Source organism: Lycorma delicatula, chromosome 11 (genome assembly GCF_047948215.1).
Source record: "Lycorma delicatula isolate Av1 chromosome 11, ASM4794821v1, whole genome shotgun sequence".
NCBI classification, from domain to species: Eukaryota; Metazoa; Arthropoda; class Insecta; order Hemiptera; family Fulgoridae; genus Lycorma; species Lycorma delicatula.
Window position 1 is genome coordinate 45,303,918 of NC_134465.1, and position 18,592 is coordinate 45,322,509.

An 18,592-nucleotide genomic window follows, 5' to 3' on the forward strand; every position below is an offset into this window, starting at 1 on the left:
TTAAATAATGTATTTTAATTGTTTTCTTGTATCTGTTTTTAAAAATTTATAATAAAAAGTAAGAAAATTTCGCTATAATTGTTACTAATTTTATAGATATAATTTATTTTCTTTTGTAATGGTAAATTTGACGCAAACAATTTAAATTTATTGGATTTTATTACTATATTATTACTCATCAAAGTTTATAAAGCTTAGGCGCATAGATGAAGTGTCGCCGTTCTAGCGATGTATTCCTACTCTGCGCTTCAACTGAGGTTTATATACTTTAATGAGTAATATAACATTATCGACAAAAATATTATTAATAAACTAAATATAAATAACGACTAGCACTATATAGGGAATCTTGGAGAGCTGCATCAAACCAGTCAAATGACTGAAGACAAAAAAAAAAAATTGAAATACTATAATAAATTATAATTTACTGTCGATAATTGTGTTGTTTTATTTAGGAATTTATATTTTCTTCTAAATTAGATATAGAAAAAAATATGAAGAACCATGAAGTCCTTATCGTAGGTGGATTTTCATAATGTAATAGAACCACAAATATGTCTTTAAATAAATTAAATGTAATTTTTTTAAATTATCAGCAGCTGGTTCGATATTTTACACATTTTATATGTGTATGCTTTATCTTTGCTGTTCTATTCTCTGTAGAACGATTAGAAAAAGACAATTGACCCAAGAGGTGTGCATAAAAATCCGGACTGTTCGATCTACAAACAGACAGCGCGCTCGTGAAGGTCAAACGGCAACGGCCGAGTCACGTGACATCTCTTTCCACTTCTGCCGTCGATTCGACTGCAGACCCCTTAGTCAGACCGTATCTGCAGCCGTCGGAAAAATTTTAAGTGTTTTAAAAGAGCACGCGTTAATGTGAAATTTCTTGTGAAACTCGGAAAATCCGCCACAGAAATTCATTCTTTGTTAAAATATACGTCGGTGAATTTTTATCGCACTCAGGTTTTTGAGAGTTTTAAACGGTTCAAAGAGGGACGAGAAGAGATTGAAGATAACCCGCTTCCAGGACGACCATGTTTTTCGACATCCGTGGGGTTGTGTACGTAAACCGGGTACCTTAAGGTCAAACTGTGAATCAGTAATACTACCTTGAGGTCATAATTACTCTCCGTGTGAACGGGTAAGAAGAAAGGAACGTGAATAGTGTAAAAGCAAGTCGTGGATTCTTCATCAGGACAACGCTCCGATTCATACTTCATTGTCTGTCAATACGTATTTGGCCGACCATAGGATCATTGTGTTGGAACATCCACCGTTTTCACCGGACCTTACCTAGTGTGAAATTTTTCTGTTCCCAAGGTGAAATTAGTACTGAAAGGAACGAGATTTGAGACGGTTGAAGTTGTGAAAGATGAAAACGGAGAGCATGAAAATGACTTCCAACACTGCTTTGACGGATGAAAAATTCGCACAGAACGATGTAGGATCTTGGAAGGGATACTCCCTTCCAAGATCCTACAATATACTATTCAATATACTATACCTTCAATATACTATTGAAGGAGGTAATATTAACTTTGTGAAAAACAAAAAAGTAACTTTTTTTATAGCATTAATCCGCTATTTTTTAGCCACTCCTCGTAAGCGATATAAACGTACGTAACTTCATATTTTATTGGTACGTATGTAGTTCTATTTCAAGATTTCAGAGCTAGTGTGATAATTATGAATCTATTTAAATGTATTATTTTTAATTCTTTATTTTTTAACAAAATTGAAACATAAAAGTTTTATAACGGGACCATCTTGGAAGATCTTCCTTTTTTATTGATAAAATTCCTGTTTTCAAGGCACATAATTATTTTAGGCACCCAGATTTATGAATAATAAAGGACTCTTTTTATTATAATAATACATAACGATTTAAAAATGTATATACATTAATCATCATTTTTATTTTTTGATATCGATTAGATTAAATTATTATTTTTTAAAGCCATCCGGACATAACTTGTCCGGTTATTTTTGATTTTCCAGCCGCTTTTGTAAGTCCAGGTATCGGCCTTTTTTGATCGCTTGATCCTCCCGGTTTATTTTCGTCATCATCATCGTCTTTTTTCTTTTTATCTTCATCCTTTTTCTCATCGTCGCACGATTCTTCTTTTTTATCTTTTTTTATATCAGGTTTTTCTTCTGTTTTGGTTTTTGATTCGTCTGCTGTCGTCGTAGTTTCTGGTTTTTGTGATTTTTCTATCTGTGTCGACGTAGTACTTGATTCTATTTTAGTTGTCGGTTCAGGCGTAGGTGTAGGTGTAGGTGCAGGACTCGGGGTTGGGGGTTGTGGTGCTGGAGTTTTTATTGATGGTGTAGGTGTAATAGACGGCGGTTGAGTACAGGGTTCCGGTGATATAACTCCTTCTCTCGGATCTTCTGGTATCGGCGTTTTAGCTCTGAATGTCTGTTGTAAAAGCGACGAAACCGACTCTTTTCTGGGTTGACTCGACTGCGATCCGGTACTTTGTATAGAACTTCTCGGTCTTGGTCTGATCGTCGACGCTGATATCTCATTGGTTTGGGTCACTGATGCCGGTTCCGACGATGGTTTGAAAACTTCATCGTCTCCTGCAATCGATCCGGTCTCGCTTCCACCGATTTCGTATTCCTCCCTAATTCTTTTAATCTTAAATTTAGCGTAAGCCACACGAGCAGCCGGGGCCACTTCGGATAATTTCGGATTGTATTCGACTAATTTTTGCGGATCCATACTTTGTAACGCTCCCGATTGATTATCGATTATATGTCTTCTCGCGCTCTGTCTTCTAGATTGTCTCATTCTAGCTTCGCTCGTACTTCCGATCGGATCTTTTTGCGATTGACTTTTACGTACCATAGCGTTCCAGTCTTTAGCTTGTTTAGCTCCTTTCGAGCCGGCTCTTTTACCTATAGCTTTAGCTATCTTACTGAATACATCCTTCGGGCCTTTATCTGATTTTATCGCGTCGTTTATTATGCCCTCGACTATACCGATTTGGAAATCTTTCATCAGTCTACGTTCCATAACTCGTCCTTTTTTACCGCATACTGAAAAAAAATAAAAATAACACTCGTTATTATAAAAATATAAACAAAAGTAATTAATTATATGTGTGTGTGTGTGCGCGCGCGTGTGGGTGTAATAATAAGACACATTTTACTTTAAAATATTACCTTTATGGGTTAAAATATTACCTTCTTGGGTTACCCAATTAACTATACAAACTTATAAATTAAATTCAGTACGTTTCACTTGGAATTCTTTAAGCTTCCTCAGGTGACAATACACATTCAAACACACATCATACAAAATTCTCTTACATACTCTCAATACCCAAGAGATTAATAAAGATAATATTTTTAAGTAAAATATATCTTTTTATTACATTTAATTCTACCCAATCAAGAGGAAAATGAACTTAATTTAAACAACGTTTAATTTAATATTCATATTTATATAGAAAAATCTAAATTTTCTAGGAAAACGTAAAAAACTCAGTGATCAGCATTACGTCATCTAAAGGAGAAAAAATTGTGTTTATATCGTACGAACCGATCAGAATATCCATCGAGTTGTTCTAAATCACTACAAATTTTCTGTAGGCTGAAATATTTCAGAACCTTCACAAATATTTTATATAAAAACTATGATTAGTTAATCATTTTCATCTTGTATACTAATAGGCAATACAAATATATATAAAAAAAATATTTTTTTTCGCTTAAATTATTTTAATATTGCATGACCAAAAAAAATTGTACGTGGACTTGATCGGCGCAGTGGCAACGATAAGTAATAATAAATAGTTCCACCGATATATCTTCATATGTGGGAAAAATGTGAAATAATGTTTGCGACGGAAGTAGGTGAAATAATCTATCTGTTTTTTTCTTTTCTCTTCATCAAACTTGCTTTAATAATATTGGTAAAAGTATTTTTATTTTCGCTGTCAATATACAACTATTTTCATATTTGAAACAGTTTTTTTAGTCATTGCAAAAAAATGCTAAAAAGACAATAAAATAACAAAAAACTAGTTGAATATATTTAATGGTAACTCAAAATTTAAGTTGTAAATAAACAATACCGAATTAAATATTTCGTTTTTTTTTAATATGACATTATATTTTATTAATAACAATAATAACGAAAAATAAGAATTTTAATATAAAATTCATGAACAGCTGTAATATATAATTGTTACCACAGATACTGAACTTATAATCGTATGTTTATTGTAAAAACTGGCGGTTAAAAAGACTTTAGTTTGCATTTTTTCCGCAATCAGTCTTACTTTGGTTGCGCTGTACTTTTTTTTTTTTTAACCTCCGGGATCCACCGTTAGGCATTCTTTAGAGGATGAAGATGAACGATTTGTAGCGTGTCTGAAAATGCCATACCTGACCGGGATTCGAACTCGCGACCTCCGGATGAAAGGCCGTGACGCTACCACTCGCGCCACGGAGGCCGGCGGTTGCGCTGTACTTACATTCAAAAAATATGATCATTACATCTATACTGTATTATATAAAGGGAAGAGGGTTTTTGTTTGTTCGGGATAAACAAAAAAAACTACCCGATCTTTTGCAACTAAATCTTTACCTATGTTTCTTGGCTTAACTAAGAATATTTTTGGATATATTTCTTCTCGATAATAAATCTTTGTATAAAATAAAATATATATATATACTAGCTCCCCGTCGTAGCTTCGCCCGCGCTATATGGTTACTTACGTTTTCCGTGGTGGTCAATCTTTTTATTTTATGTTTATTAGTCAAATAACCGGATTTATGTATGTATGTATATATATATATATATATACATAAACTTTTTTTTCTTTCTTTCTCCTGTTTAACCTCCGGTAACTACTGTTTAGATAATTCTTCAGGGGATGAATGAGGATGATGATATGTATGAGTGTAAATGAAGTGTAGAGTCTTGTAGATTCTCAGTTCGACCATTCCTGAGATGTGTGGTTAATTGAAACCCAACCACCAAAGAACACCGGTATCCACGATCTAGTATTCAAATCCGTGTAAAAATAACTGTCTTTACTAGGACTTGAACGCTGTAAATCTCGACTTCCAAATCAGCTGATTTGGGAAGACGCGTTAACCACTAGACCAACCCGGTGGGTACTTACGTGGATCTAAATAGCTTAAAGCTAACCGTATAAGCTTAGACGGTTTCTCGACTTATAGAAACATGAACTTGTTCTTTTGCAAAAATACCTTTTTCTACAAATACGGCTCTATTTAACGTATCTTGCAGCAATTTCCGGACTTTTACAGCCCGACTTAAAATTAAATTAATTTCCATACCCTTTAGTAGCTTGTAACTTTCTATTTAGTGGTGTAATAAAAACCACCTTCGCCTTTCATTTGTGTATCAATCGATTGAATTTTATTAACATCGCTTCTGGTAAATCGCTACTTTCCGGCCGGTCTCTTGGTAGGGCAGGCCGTTTGAATTTCTTACGATTCCTATAGAGCCGTTAACTAACTAATCAGAAATCGATTTATTACGCCTAAAGATAACTCTTGAACCATCTGTAGATTGTACATAACGCAACAGGCCACCGGAATATCATTTCCGGGGTGCGTTTTCCCATATGTTGCAGCTATATTTGTTTTTGATATCATATCGGTCGTACTATGCTTATATTCATCGACTAATCTAATAGATTTTACAGCATTTCCATCTTCAAATTCGTCTGTTTAAGCGTAACCTCTTTATTTCGCAAAGCGTTTCTAATCGACCGGTTGTTAATTGAAACCCAACCACCAAAGAACAACCACCAAAGAACTTCGCCAAAACCCAAGTTATTTAATAAATCGATGAACTCCATGTCATTTCTTTATCTCATGTTTATTGTTAGCGAACAGAATGGAAAATGAGATGCCAGAAATTTATTTCTGCTTCACACCAAACAGGTTGAACAAAACACCGACGACGTTTGACTGGAGCCAGCTACATTATATCACTATTAATGAGGACATTAACTTAATTTCGTTCAAATAATTAATTCCTTAGACGCTTTTCTGAATCCTCGCCAAAATACAAGATCGTACTTGTGTGGTAAGTTATTTGAATGGACCTATAGATGACGTATATAAAAATACGTAACAATAGCAAACGGAAAAGCAATTAAAGCACAGAAATATGAATTTCACTGATGTAATATCATGCTGACCTCGTAGGGGAAGACACTCTCCATGTGACGATTTCCCTGGGCTTTACTTGAGGTCATCTTCAATACTTCGGCACTGTCATCTTTTAGCCTAATCTCAGCCAGGATGCCACCGATGCGAATGCCGTTAGTGACTTTCCCATCGGTGTATTACTAATGACTATCATGAACTCATAAACAAAACGCATCATGCCAAATCTTAAATAAGACTGAATAGACTACACGGTAACGAAGGAACTGAACTACTTACCTGAAATAGGCAAACGTGAGTTCAGCACACAATAGGAAACATAAAATACAAAGCAAGGATACAACAATAACTAACAAGAACACTAAAACATAAATAACACAACAAAACTTGAAGCAGGAAAATCCTAACAGAAACCGCCTCAGTAGTCCTTTTCTTTGCAAGATCAAATTTTCCACAATCGCCCATTCGGCCCGGTGCCTCCAATTAGCACGGAGATCTAACGCCGACCCGATGATATCGAGACGACAAATAGTCTCCGTAAGCACAGCTCGTATTTCTCACATTGATATAAAACATGGTAAGCGTCATCCGGACCCATTCCGGGGTCTACCAGGCCGAATTTCTGTAGTCTGTTCTGAAAAGCGCCATAGCCATGAAGAAATTGCGTCACGTACTTATTAGGATGTACCCAAGAGGCGTCCCGCAAACCAAAATTTGAAAAGAAATCATGCGTATAACGTTCATTAAAGCATGTAGTATACGTAGATAGTATTATAATACAAATATTATATCTAGAAATTAATTTTGTAGAAGTAGGCGCCAATCCAAAAAACGGTCTACGGAATTAAGTATTTTGATGAAAATATTTCTTACTTTTTAACGAATTTTGATGTCGGTTCCATTTTTTCTTTTTTTTTGTAATAATTATTATAAGCTTTTAATTTAATATTTTTTATTATATGTAACATTGTCAATGGAGAATCATATATGTCATTAACATTTTAGGTATAAATGTATATAAATATCGTCGTCTTTTCTCACTCACACTATGTTTATTTAATCATGTAATTATTATCTTCAAAATTAATCATACATTTATATATATATATATATATATATATATATATATATATATATATATATAATGAATGGAAGTAATTTAAATTAATTGAATTAGATCACCACTGTTATATAGAATTGTGTTAAAATTAATCTTTCATTTGTCTAGTGCACGAGTAAATAAGAATATAGAGTTTGCTGTAATGAATGGCGTGGAGGGGCGCAGGGATGGATAATACCCCATTCACAAAATATATTCAGTAAATAGGAATTTAATAATAATCAAAAACGATATTATGATTTATTGTACCATTAAATTTGTAATTATTGATTTGTTAATTAACCACTTACGTTCAATCGTATTATTAATTTTTTTAACCGTAAAATTGTTTTATTTTTACAAATCCCATTACAGTTTTGTTAATGAGTTTAAACTTAAGAACTCTTTTCATAATAATGGTAAAAAGAATTGTGCGGGCGTAATTATTTTATACCTTAATTACTTTTCTACTTAAGCTACACAATCTTATTTCATTAATAAAATTTGTCTATAATGAAAAAATGTGAATGAAAACGAAAATATCTTTTATTGATTACTTTTATTCTAACTCGATTTCTAACCGTGTTTAATTGAGAAATAAAAAACTTCGTAAATATTTCATGTTCTTTTAATAAATATTTTTTTCTAATTATAGTAATCAACACAAAATGTTTATCTAACATATTATACAACTTTTCTTAATGTAATTTGGGTGATGATTTCAAATATGATCTTAAAATTGTGTTACCACGTAAAGGTTTTACGTAATTCGTAAATTTTTAAAATCTTTATAATAAACTCGTGTTGATAAACTACTGGGTACAATTAAGAATAGTTTCTGTATTTTTACTCTTAAACAATATGCATACGTGTTTAATAAAGAAAAAAAAAATATATACTAACATGTCTGTATGGTGACATCATACAGATTGCCTAGTACAGAGATTAAAATCTTATTCATTCTAGCTTCACTTGTCTATACTGTGTGTTTTCTTTCACAGAGTTATTAGTGTTCTGCTATATATTTTAATCGATTCTTTATAATACAAAAGTGATTTTTCTCGTTTTTACGTGCTACAATATGGCTTCTGCAAAAATTCATTCGCGGATGTTCAAAACATCCAGACAATTTTTGTTATGTCTGACGTAAATTTACGCCTAAATCTCAAAGAAAACTTATTTCTAAATCGATAAAAACGGCTTATCTATTTCATTTTGATTGTGCGTTCGAGGATCATGATAAAATCTGGGTGCTTCATGTTATTTGCATATCTTTCTCGGTAACTCTAACCTTTCTTTTTCTTTCTTTTTTCCGTTTATCCTCCGGTAACTACCTTTCAGATAATACTTCAGAGAATGATATGTATGCGTGTAAATGAAGTGTATTCTTGTATAATCTCAGTTCGACCATTCCTGAGATGTGTGGTTAATTGAAACTCAACCACTAAAGAACACCGGTATCCACGATCTAGCATTCAAATCCATGTAAAAATAATTGACTTTACTAGGACTTGAACGCTGGAACTCTCGACTTCCAAATTAGTTGATTTGGGAAGAGGCATTCACCAGTAGACCAACCCGGTGGGTTCGGTAACTCTAACCTAATGGTTGATGGGGAAACGACGAACCACAGTTTGATGTACTTATGGTTTAGCGTGAACTTAAGGACCACTTTACCGACAAATTTGAACGACAAATATATTTGGATTTTTATTCAAAAATAGAAAGTTTTTAAAATATGCAGTTGTATCCTCCTCAGCTCTAAAGCCGGTACCACACGCAGAGGAGCGTTATCTGTACCTGTACCATCGTTTATTCCGACGTTGCTAGAACAATAATATGAAAATGAAGCGGATGATGTAGATGTTGAAGAAGTTCTTCCCGAATGTGATGAGAAATTTCCTCATTTAATTCAACAATATGAACTTAACGATTTAGTTTCCGATTTAAAGTTTTCGAAGAAGAAATCTAAATTTCTGGGGTCTAGATTGCAACAGTGGAATCTTTTAGCTGAAAAAATAAAAGTTACTCCGTTTAGAACACTGAATAAAAACTTATTCAACTTATTTTAATATGAAAAATTCATTGTTCGTTTGTACTTTCGATGTCCTGATGAAATATCATGGATTTCATCATATTCTTGAAGAATGGCGTCTTTTTATTGACTCTTCAAAGTTAGAATGAAAGGTTAACAGTCATCCATTCCATTCCAAAGAAACGTATGAAACTACGGCATCAATATTAGAAACAATAAAATAAAAAGAACATATGCGGAAAATTTGCATTGATCTGAAAGTTGTTGCGTTACTTTTTGGTTTACAAGGTCGGTTTACGAAATATTGTTTTCTTTGTCTTCGGGTTAGTTGTGATACAAAAGTCATTACTAAGTAAAGAACTGGCCATTGCAGTAGTACTTTATAGCGGGTGAAAATAATGTAAAGTATTTATCATTAATTGAAAGGAGTAAAATCATACTGCCGCCACTTCACGTAAAACTTGGACTCATGAAAAATTTTGTGAAGACACTTGATGGACAAAGATGGACCACGATTTAATCGTTTAAAAATAAGTTTTCCTAAATCGAGTGATTGTAAGTTCAAGTTGGGTATATTTATCGGTCCGAAAGTCAAGAAACTGCTTAAGAACTTAACTTTTGACTTAGTAATAAACTTAGCAAATGATTGATGGTTTTGTAGGCAATAGAATAGATGAAATCTATGTTCTTATGGTTAATAAGCTGTTAGAAAACTACAAACGTTTTGGATGTAGGATGCCATTAAAAATTCATTTCCTACACTCCCATCTAGACTTTTTTCCCAAAAAATTGGGCTTTGTCAGCGATGAGCAGGGAGAGCTGTTCTATCAGGTTATTCTGACCATGTAATATCGGTACCAAGGAAGATAGGATACTGGAATGATGATGTTGAAGAATTATGATCTTTACAATAAAGACAATCGCTCACTGTGATCCGAAAAGTAATAAAGCTACTATTTTTCAGATGATCTAATAAGTGTAAAGAGATCATCTAATAAATTTCAGTAGGCTTAGCAAGTGGATATGTTTTATCTCGATGAACAACACAACGGGAAACCACTTTATTCCTTATTTTACGTAATAAGTCTGAGATGTTTATAATTCTTGAAACCGTATGTTTTTTTTATTTTCAGTAGTGTTGCGTATCTCATATCAAGTCTTCTATAACCGTTTTTGGTCAGCACAGAATGCATTTTAAATTAATTTATCAAATTGATGGTATAGCTTTTTAAAAGTTTTGGCTGAAAGAGATATTACTTTGAAAAATGGATCATAGCTGAGTATCAATTCGTGTTAAAATATCTAATTTTAGAGATGGTAATTAAAAAAAAAAAAATGTTTGGTAGTTTTTAGAAAAATAATCCCTTGTAATTTTTTGTAGAGATTTTTTCGTATGTTGTACACGAGCTTAATGACAGGTTGTGATAGAAAATAATAAACGAAAGGCTTATAATTATTATAACATTTTTCTACGCTAAAAACTCATTCTCCTTCAATTATATAATACGATGGATAAATATCTTATTGTATCAATTTAAATTACATAGGCCAAAATTATATAATGTACTTACTGGCTACAGAGCGTGCCTACGGCATGCCTCCCCGGCTAGACCCTCCCGGTGGCGTCTCTGAATGCTATTATTAGGTGTCCAAAATTGATTACCTCTTGTGTAAAAAAAATTTTTTTTTTTGAATGATAAAAATTGATCAAGGAAAAGCGAAAAATGAGTTCGGAAATAAGTTTTAGTTTGTGGGTTACCATCATCGCGCTTTCTAAAACCAAAATAACTTCAAAACAAAATATCTTCTTGCACTTTTAAACTCTTCTCCTCTTCAATAAACAAAAATCACTTCAACTTATTAAACTGGACCATTCAAAATATCTGTAAAAATAAAATTTTTCACTCGTTTCTCTCTATGCTGTGGAAACAATTTCACTTTCACTCCACACCATGCTTTTACTCTTGATAACGCAACATACAACTGTTCATGCCCAAAAACCTTTTTTCTCAAATCTATAACGACCTATTCGAAAGTTTGCAGTAACGCAAAAAACAAAATTTTTATACTCTTTTATCTCGAAACAAATTATCGTAATCGAACCTTCCGACAAAATATCAATGGATTCTAAATGCGTAATCGATAGTATTATCAGTGTCGATTTATTTTTATCGAAATTAGTTGTGTTTTAAAATCTGCTACGATATTGAATGAATGAATTACGGTAGTAAAATTTATTAATTTATTTTATAACTAGCAGACCCGGAAATGCTTCGCTATTGCTAGATTTGAGTATATATATAGATTAAATGAAACAGTTGAAAGTTTGGTAAAACATTAAAAAAACTAAACATTACGAAACTTCACAAATTTAACCTTTCTTTTTCTCTTTTTTACCCCTTTCTCCTGTCCCTTTACCATTTTTCCCCCCTTTCACCGTTTCATTGTCTCCCTCTTTTTTTCCTTTCCCTTTCCTTCCCTCTTCCCTTTTTTCTTTTCCCAATTTTTTTTTTTACATTTTTCCTTTTCCCTGCACGTAAATCAGTCAAGTAGTTATTTAGTGTTTAGCGGACATACATATTGACATTGCATTTTATACAAACAGAAGAAGAAAAACTGTTTGTATATTTATTTGTTTGTTTCGTAAATATCTCGACACCGGCGCTACATAGCGGGTATAGTTTTTGCAAAACTATTTCATTCTTTTCACGTAACTAATATATATTTTAATTATGAACCAAATCAGATCATTTCGAAATATCTCGACCCCAGCGCAACCTAGCGGGTTTAAACTAATTCAGAAACCTTTGAGAACGTGTCCACAACAATTCACTAAAGTTTCATTGCACTCGGATGAACGGTTTATGAAGGCATAAGAGATATACAGACAGACAAACATTCATTTTTATATATATAATTATTTATTGTTTATAAACATTTAATGATAAATCTTATGATTTTTTGACGGGCAGTATGTTCAATGATGTAAATATGGTTTTTTTGCTCTTATTTGTTGGTGTTGCTTCTTATTAGTTATTGTTTATAAATATTTAAGAAAAAAAATCATGATTTTTTTAACGGGCTGTATGTTCGATCATGTAAGCATGTTCTCAGCTAAGGAATCGCACACATAGACAGATACAAATACCCTTTAGTAGAGTAGAATAATATTATAATATGTAATAAGAATATACTTACAATCAGCGGCATCTACGCTCGGTGTTTTCATTCCATTATTTCGTAATATATCAATTAATTCAAATCTTAATGTTGATATATCTTGTCTAATTTCCATAACATCGTCTTCCGTAATACCAAACTCATCACGTTTCCTTTGTTCGGCTACAACATACCTTCTTACTAATAATCTCATCACTGTATCGTGTCTATCTCGTGCTATTGCTCTCGATTTTTTCTGAAAGAATAAAAATAAAAGCAAATTTATATTCAACTGTTCAGTTAAATCATTTAATGAAAATAACGAGTTAAATTTAACATGAGAGAATACAGAAATAATGCGATTTAAATCTTTTTTAAAAAATATATTTTTTTAAATTAAAAAATCAAAACGCATAGCGATAGAATCATTGTAATAAGGATAAAATCAAAACCTAAACCGACAACAATTGTTAACGTTTATATGCCTACAAGCGCCCAAGATGATGATGAGGTAGAGTGTGTATACGAAGAGATTGATTAAGCAATTAAACACGTAAAAGGAGATGAAAATTTAATAATAGTTGGAGATTGGAATGCAAGCATTGGAAAAGGCAAGGAAGGAATTATAGTGGGTGAATACGGGCTGGGCAGAAGGAATGAAAGAGGGGACCGACTTATAGAGTTTTGCACGAAGTATAATTTAGTAATTGCCAACACCCAATTTAAAAATCATAATAGAAGAATATACACTTGGAAAAAGCCAGGCGATACTGGAAGGTATCAGATAGATTATATCATGGTTAAGCAAAGATTTAGAAATCAACTCGTTGACTGCAAAACTTACCCTGGAGCAGACATTGATAGCGACCATAATTTGGTGATAATGAAATGTAGATTGGGGTTTAAAAACCTGAAGAAAAGTTGTCAGATGAATCGGTGGAATTTAGAGAAGCTTGAGGAAGAGGAGGTAAAGAAGATTTTTGAGGAGGACATCGGAAGAGGTCTGAGTAAAAAAGATAAGGTAGAAAATGTAGAAGAAGAATGGGAGAATGTTATAAAGGAAATTCTTAAATCAGCAGAAGCAAACTTAGGCGGAATAAAGAGAACCGGTAGAAAACCTTGGGTTTCAGACGATATATTGCAGCTGATGGATGAACGTAGAAAATATAAGAATGCTAATGATGAAGAAAGTAAAAGGAACTATCGGCAATTAAGAAATGCTATAAATAGGAAGTGCAAACTGGCGAAAGAAGAGTGGATTAAAGAAAAGTGTTCAGAAGTGGAAAGAGAAATGAACATTGGTAAAATAGACGGAGCATACAGGAAAGTTAAGGAAAATTTTGGGGTACATAAATTAAAATCTTATAATGTGTTAAACAAAGATGGTACACCAATATATAATACGAAAGATAAAGTCGATAGATGGGTGGAATATATTGAAGAGTTATACGGAGGAAATGAATTAGAAAATGGTTTTATAGAGGAAGAAGAGGAAGTTGAGGAGGATGAAATGGGAGAAACAATACTGAGATCTGAATTTAAGAGAGCATTAAAAGATTTAAATGGCTGAAAGGCTCCTGGAATAGACGGAGTACCTGTAGAATTACTGCGCAGTGCAGGTGAGGAAGCGATTGATAGATTATACAAACTGGTGTGTAATATTTATGAAAAAGGGGAATTTCCGTCAGACTTCAAAAAAAGTGTTAGAGTTATGATACCAAAGAAAGCAGGGGCAGATAAATGTGAAGAATATAGAACAATTAGTTTAACTAGTCATGCATCAAAAATCTTAACTAGAATTTTATACAGAAGAATTGAGAGGAGAGTGGAAGAAGTGTTAGGAGAAGACCAATTTGGTTTCAGGAAAAGTAGTTTTAGGGACAAGGGAAGCAATTTTAGGCCTCAGATTAATAGTAGAAGGAAGATTAAAGAAAAACAAACCAACATACTTGGCGTTTATAGACCTAGAAAAGGCTTTCGATAACGTAGATTGGAATAAAATGTTCAGCATTTTAAAAAAATTAGGGTTCAAATACAGAGATAGAAGAACAATTGCTAACATGTACAGGAACCAAACAGCAACTGTGGTGCTATAGGAGAATGTTAAAAATCAGATGGGTGGATAAAGTGACAAATGAAGAGGTATTGCGGCAAATAGATGAAGAAAGAAGCATTTGGAAAAATATAGTTAAAAGAAGAGACAGACTTATAGGCCACATACTAAGGCATCCTGGAATAGTCGCTTTAATATTGGAAGGACAGGTAGAAGGGAAAAATTGTGTAGGCAGGCCACGTTTGGAGTATGTAAAACAAATTGTTAGGGATGTAGGATGTAAGGGGTATACCGAAATGAAACGACTAGCACTAGATAGGGAATCTTGGAGAGCTGCATCAAACCAGTCAAATGACTGAAGACAAAAAAAAAAAAAAAAATTTAAAAAAAAATCTATATTTTGTACTATTTTTTCCTTCCTCAGTCACAAAGTCACCTCTTAAGAAAACATTTTGATTTATCTACTTTTACTATGTTAAATGGAAGAAATTAAAAGAAATTTCACTGCAAAATATGCAACCGATAAAAGGTTACCTAAAATTTATTTTTTAGAGGTGGGTGTAAGTAGTTTGAGAAGATCAGAGGAAATGAGGGAAAAGCGCCGAATCGACATCCGAAAGAAATCGGATTCAGAGCAGATAAACCCAGATCAGTTTTTGTTTTTTTAGTTTTAGTTTTCGATCAGTTGTGACAAGAAATGGACATCAGTCAAGCAGCAAAGGCGATTATTCAGAAATTGCATATTTTAGAAACTTTCGAGTCCTGTACTAAACAAAGTGTTTGATCTGAAGAATAGATTTATAGATTTTACAAATGTAACATAGTTTAATTGTTATTTATCAGTATTATTCTCACAAGCATGACGATAATGAACACCGTGAGGTCTAGGAGGTAGAGGTATATCTTAGAAACTAAGAGAGATACAGTTGTGGGATCTATTTTTTCGATTTTCGAAGAAACAATTGAATTTGCCCCTTAATTGACCTTCCCAGAATTTCAGAAAACCTTAATATACTCGGAGGAACTGAAACTCGGGCGAAATCTTTCACTCTGTATAACTCGCTAACGAAGCGTTTTCGGACCTATGTTTATATGAACTTTTTTCTTCTTTTTAGCCTGTAGAATGAGTTGTTAAAGTATTGCTCTATCCTCCTGAATCACTCTGTATAACAATAATAGTGATTGCATATTCAATATATCAGGGAAACAATTTTTTCCTTTTATTTTTTAATCAGCCATCGCTTTCCTAGACCGCCTGAACGTCTCCAATTTTCAGGGGAGCCTTCTCTCCAACCGGGTTGGTCTAGTGGTGAACGCGTCTTCCCAAATCAGCTGATTTGGAAGTCGAGAGTTCCAGCGTTCAAGTCCTAGAAAAGCCAGTTATTTTTACACGGATTTTAATACTAGATCGTGGATACTGGTGTTCTTTATTGGTTGGGTTTCAATTAACCACACATCTCAGGTATGGTCAAACTGAGAATGTACAAGACTACACTTCATTCACACTCATACATTTCATCCTCATTAATCCTCTGAAGTGTTATCTAAACGGTGGTTAGCGGAGGCTAAACAGGAAAAAAAAGAAGGGGGAGCCTTCTACCGCACCCCCTGAAAGCCTCCAGCGTCCACAATGTAGTGATTTGGATCATTTTAAGAACGAATGCACTAGACCAACCCGGTGGGTCAGGCGGCACTAACATTTTCGAACCTTTTTTCTTTTTCCTGTTTAGCCTACGGGAATTACCGTGCAGGTATTACTTCAGAGGATGAATGAGGATGATATATATGAAGTGTAATCTTGTACAGTTTCAGGTCGGCCTTTCCTGAGATGTGTGGTTAATTGAAACCCAACCACCAAAGAACACCGGTATCCACGATCTAGTATTCAAATCCGTATAAAAGTATAGGACTTGTACTCTGAAACTCTGACTTCCAAATCAGCTGATTTGGGAAGATGCGTTCATCACTAGAGCAACCCAGTGGGTTTAACATTTCTGAAACAATATTCATGTGAACTTTCTTCTTTATTTTTATCAGTAGAATGTCCTACTGGAAAGACTTACATTACATACTTTGAATCTTTCTTCATGTAATACGTATTAATATGTATAATTCTAAGTAGTAAATGAATTAAAAAAATCTCCTTTATGTCAGTTGGTAATTATAATAATAAAATAACTTTTATAATAGTGGTATGCTTACGAATTCAAAAAGTAAAAGAAAGGTATTTTACTATTTTTTTTTTAATTTTCTTAACATTCTGAATTTTTAATGCATTCTCAAGACACTCTGAGAATAGCTTTACAGAAGAGTTTTCCAACACAGTTGTATTTATATGAATATATTTATGAAATTTCTTAACTCCACATAGGTTGATAGATTTTTAATTTTATATATATATATATATATATATATATATATATATATATATATATAGAGAGTGCGTGTGTGTGTATGTAATTTAATATAAAAAATAATTGTACGCAATGAAAATAGCGAGCGGTATTGGTTTCTAATAAGAAAAAACACAAATAAAATTCCACGAATACAATGTTCTGATTTGAATATTCTACTGTTCATGATTTATTTGTTATTTTCTACGTACAATCTGTTGTTCATATTCGCTTAATAAAATAAATAAATAAAACTGATATGTATGATAAAAAACATAAAAAAATAATACAACAAAGGATAAAGCTAAAAACATTTATAGCTTGTTTTATTAAATTCAACCGAGAATTGTTTTTGTCCCTCTCTATTCGTCTAATTCAATGACATGTTACAATAATAGAGGACTGAAACAATCAGCGATTGATTTTTTAATTATTTATTTGACTTTTATTTTAATACAATCTGTAGAAATTGAAAACACATCGGAATTTTTTTTTCAAAAAGTCAAAATAAAACTTCTTATCTTCGTGGCGGAGTGGTAGCGTCCCGGCTTTTCATCCGGAGGTCCTGGGTTCGAATCCCGGTCAGTCAGGCCATACGCTACAAAAATTACAATTTTATATCCCAAGGCAAGCTTGAAGCTTATATGGCGATATCATCAAGTGAAAAGAAAAAGTTAAAAAAAAAAAATACTAAACCCGTTTATGTCTTAAGTTAATATTTATAATAATTCAGTTTCAGAATAACAACTACTTATTTTATTAACTAGTTTATCAAATATTTTTTGTTAAGCTAAACATATTTTGTAATTTTTATTTAATAAATCCTTTGTAAGGTACGTTATTTTATGCAATATGAGTTTATGTTTATGTGAAACGTTAAAAATATATTCTATTAACAGCGTAGTAATAATTATATTTTTTCGATGTCCAAGCCACAGTTTGAGAGTTTTTTGATCAATGGGTTTTCTGTTATCTATTCTGTTATATATTTCTGATTACATATAATGTTATATGTTTTTTTTTTTTTTTATATATATAATTCTGAACAAACCAACTTACTTAGCATTTATAGACCTAGAAAAAAGTCGTTCGATAACGTAGACTGGAATAAAATGAACAACATTTTAAAAAATTTAGGGTTCAAATACAGATATAGAATAATAATTGCTAACATTTACAGGAACCAAACAGCAACAGTAATAATTGAAGAACATAAGAAAGAAGCCGTACTAAGAAAGGGATTCCGACAAGGATGTTCCCTATCTCCGTTATTTTTTAATATTTACATGGAACTGGCGAAACAAGCCATCAGTTAGAAATATAATTTGTTTACATCAAAAATTAATTTAAACGTCAGGAAAAGATTTTTCGAAGTATATGTTTGGAGCGTCGCTTTATATGGAAGTGAAACTTGGACGATCGGAGTATCTGAGAAGAAAAGATTAGAAGGCTTTTGAAATGCGGTGCTATAGGAGAATGTTAAAAATCAGACGGATGGATAAAGTGACAAATGAAGAGGTATTGTGGCAAATAGATGAAGAAAGAAGCATTTGGAAAAATATAACTAAACGAAGAGACAGACTTATAGGCCACATGTTAAGGCATCCTGGAATAGTCGCTTTAATAATGGAGGGACAGGTAGAAGGAAAAAAATTGTGTAGGCAGGCCACGTTTGGAATATGTAAAACAAA

At 32.8% G+C, this 18,592-nt stretch overlaps 1 protein-coding gene across 2 annotated transcripts in view; it reads right to left on the bottom strand.

Annotated features, from left to right (window-relative positions):
* Positions 1-1,701: 1,701 nt before the first annotated feature.
* The window catches only part of trp (transient receptor potential), a 176,601-nt gene continuing 159,710 nt past the window's right edge, over positions 1,702-18,592 (bottom strand). For both annotated transcript variants that reach the window (XM_075378421.1, XM_075378420.1), the window contains exons 16-17: positions 12,495-12,711; positions 1,702-3,048 (exon numbers count right to left, since the gene is read on the bottom strand). In XM_075378421.1, coding sequence (XP_075234536.1) covers positions 1,958-3,048; positions 12,495-12,711 — 1,308 coding nt within the window. In that variant the 3' untranslated portion in view covers positions 1,702-1,957. The remainder of the gene's footprint in view (positions 3,049-12,494; positions 12,712-18,592) is intronic.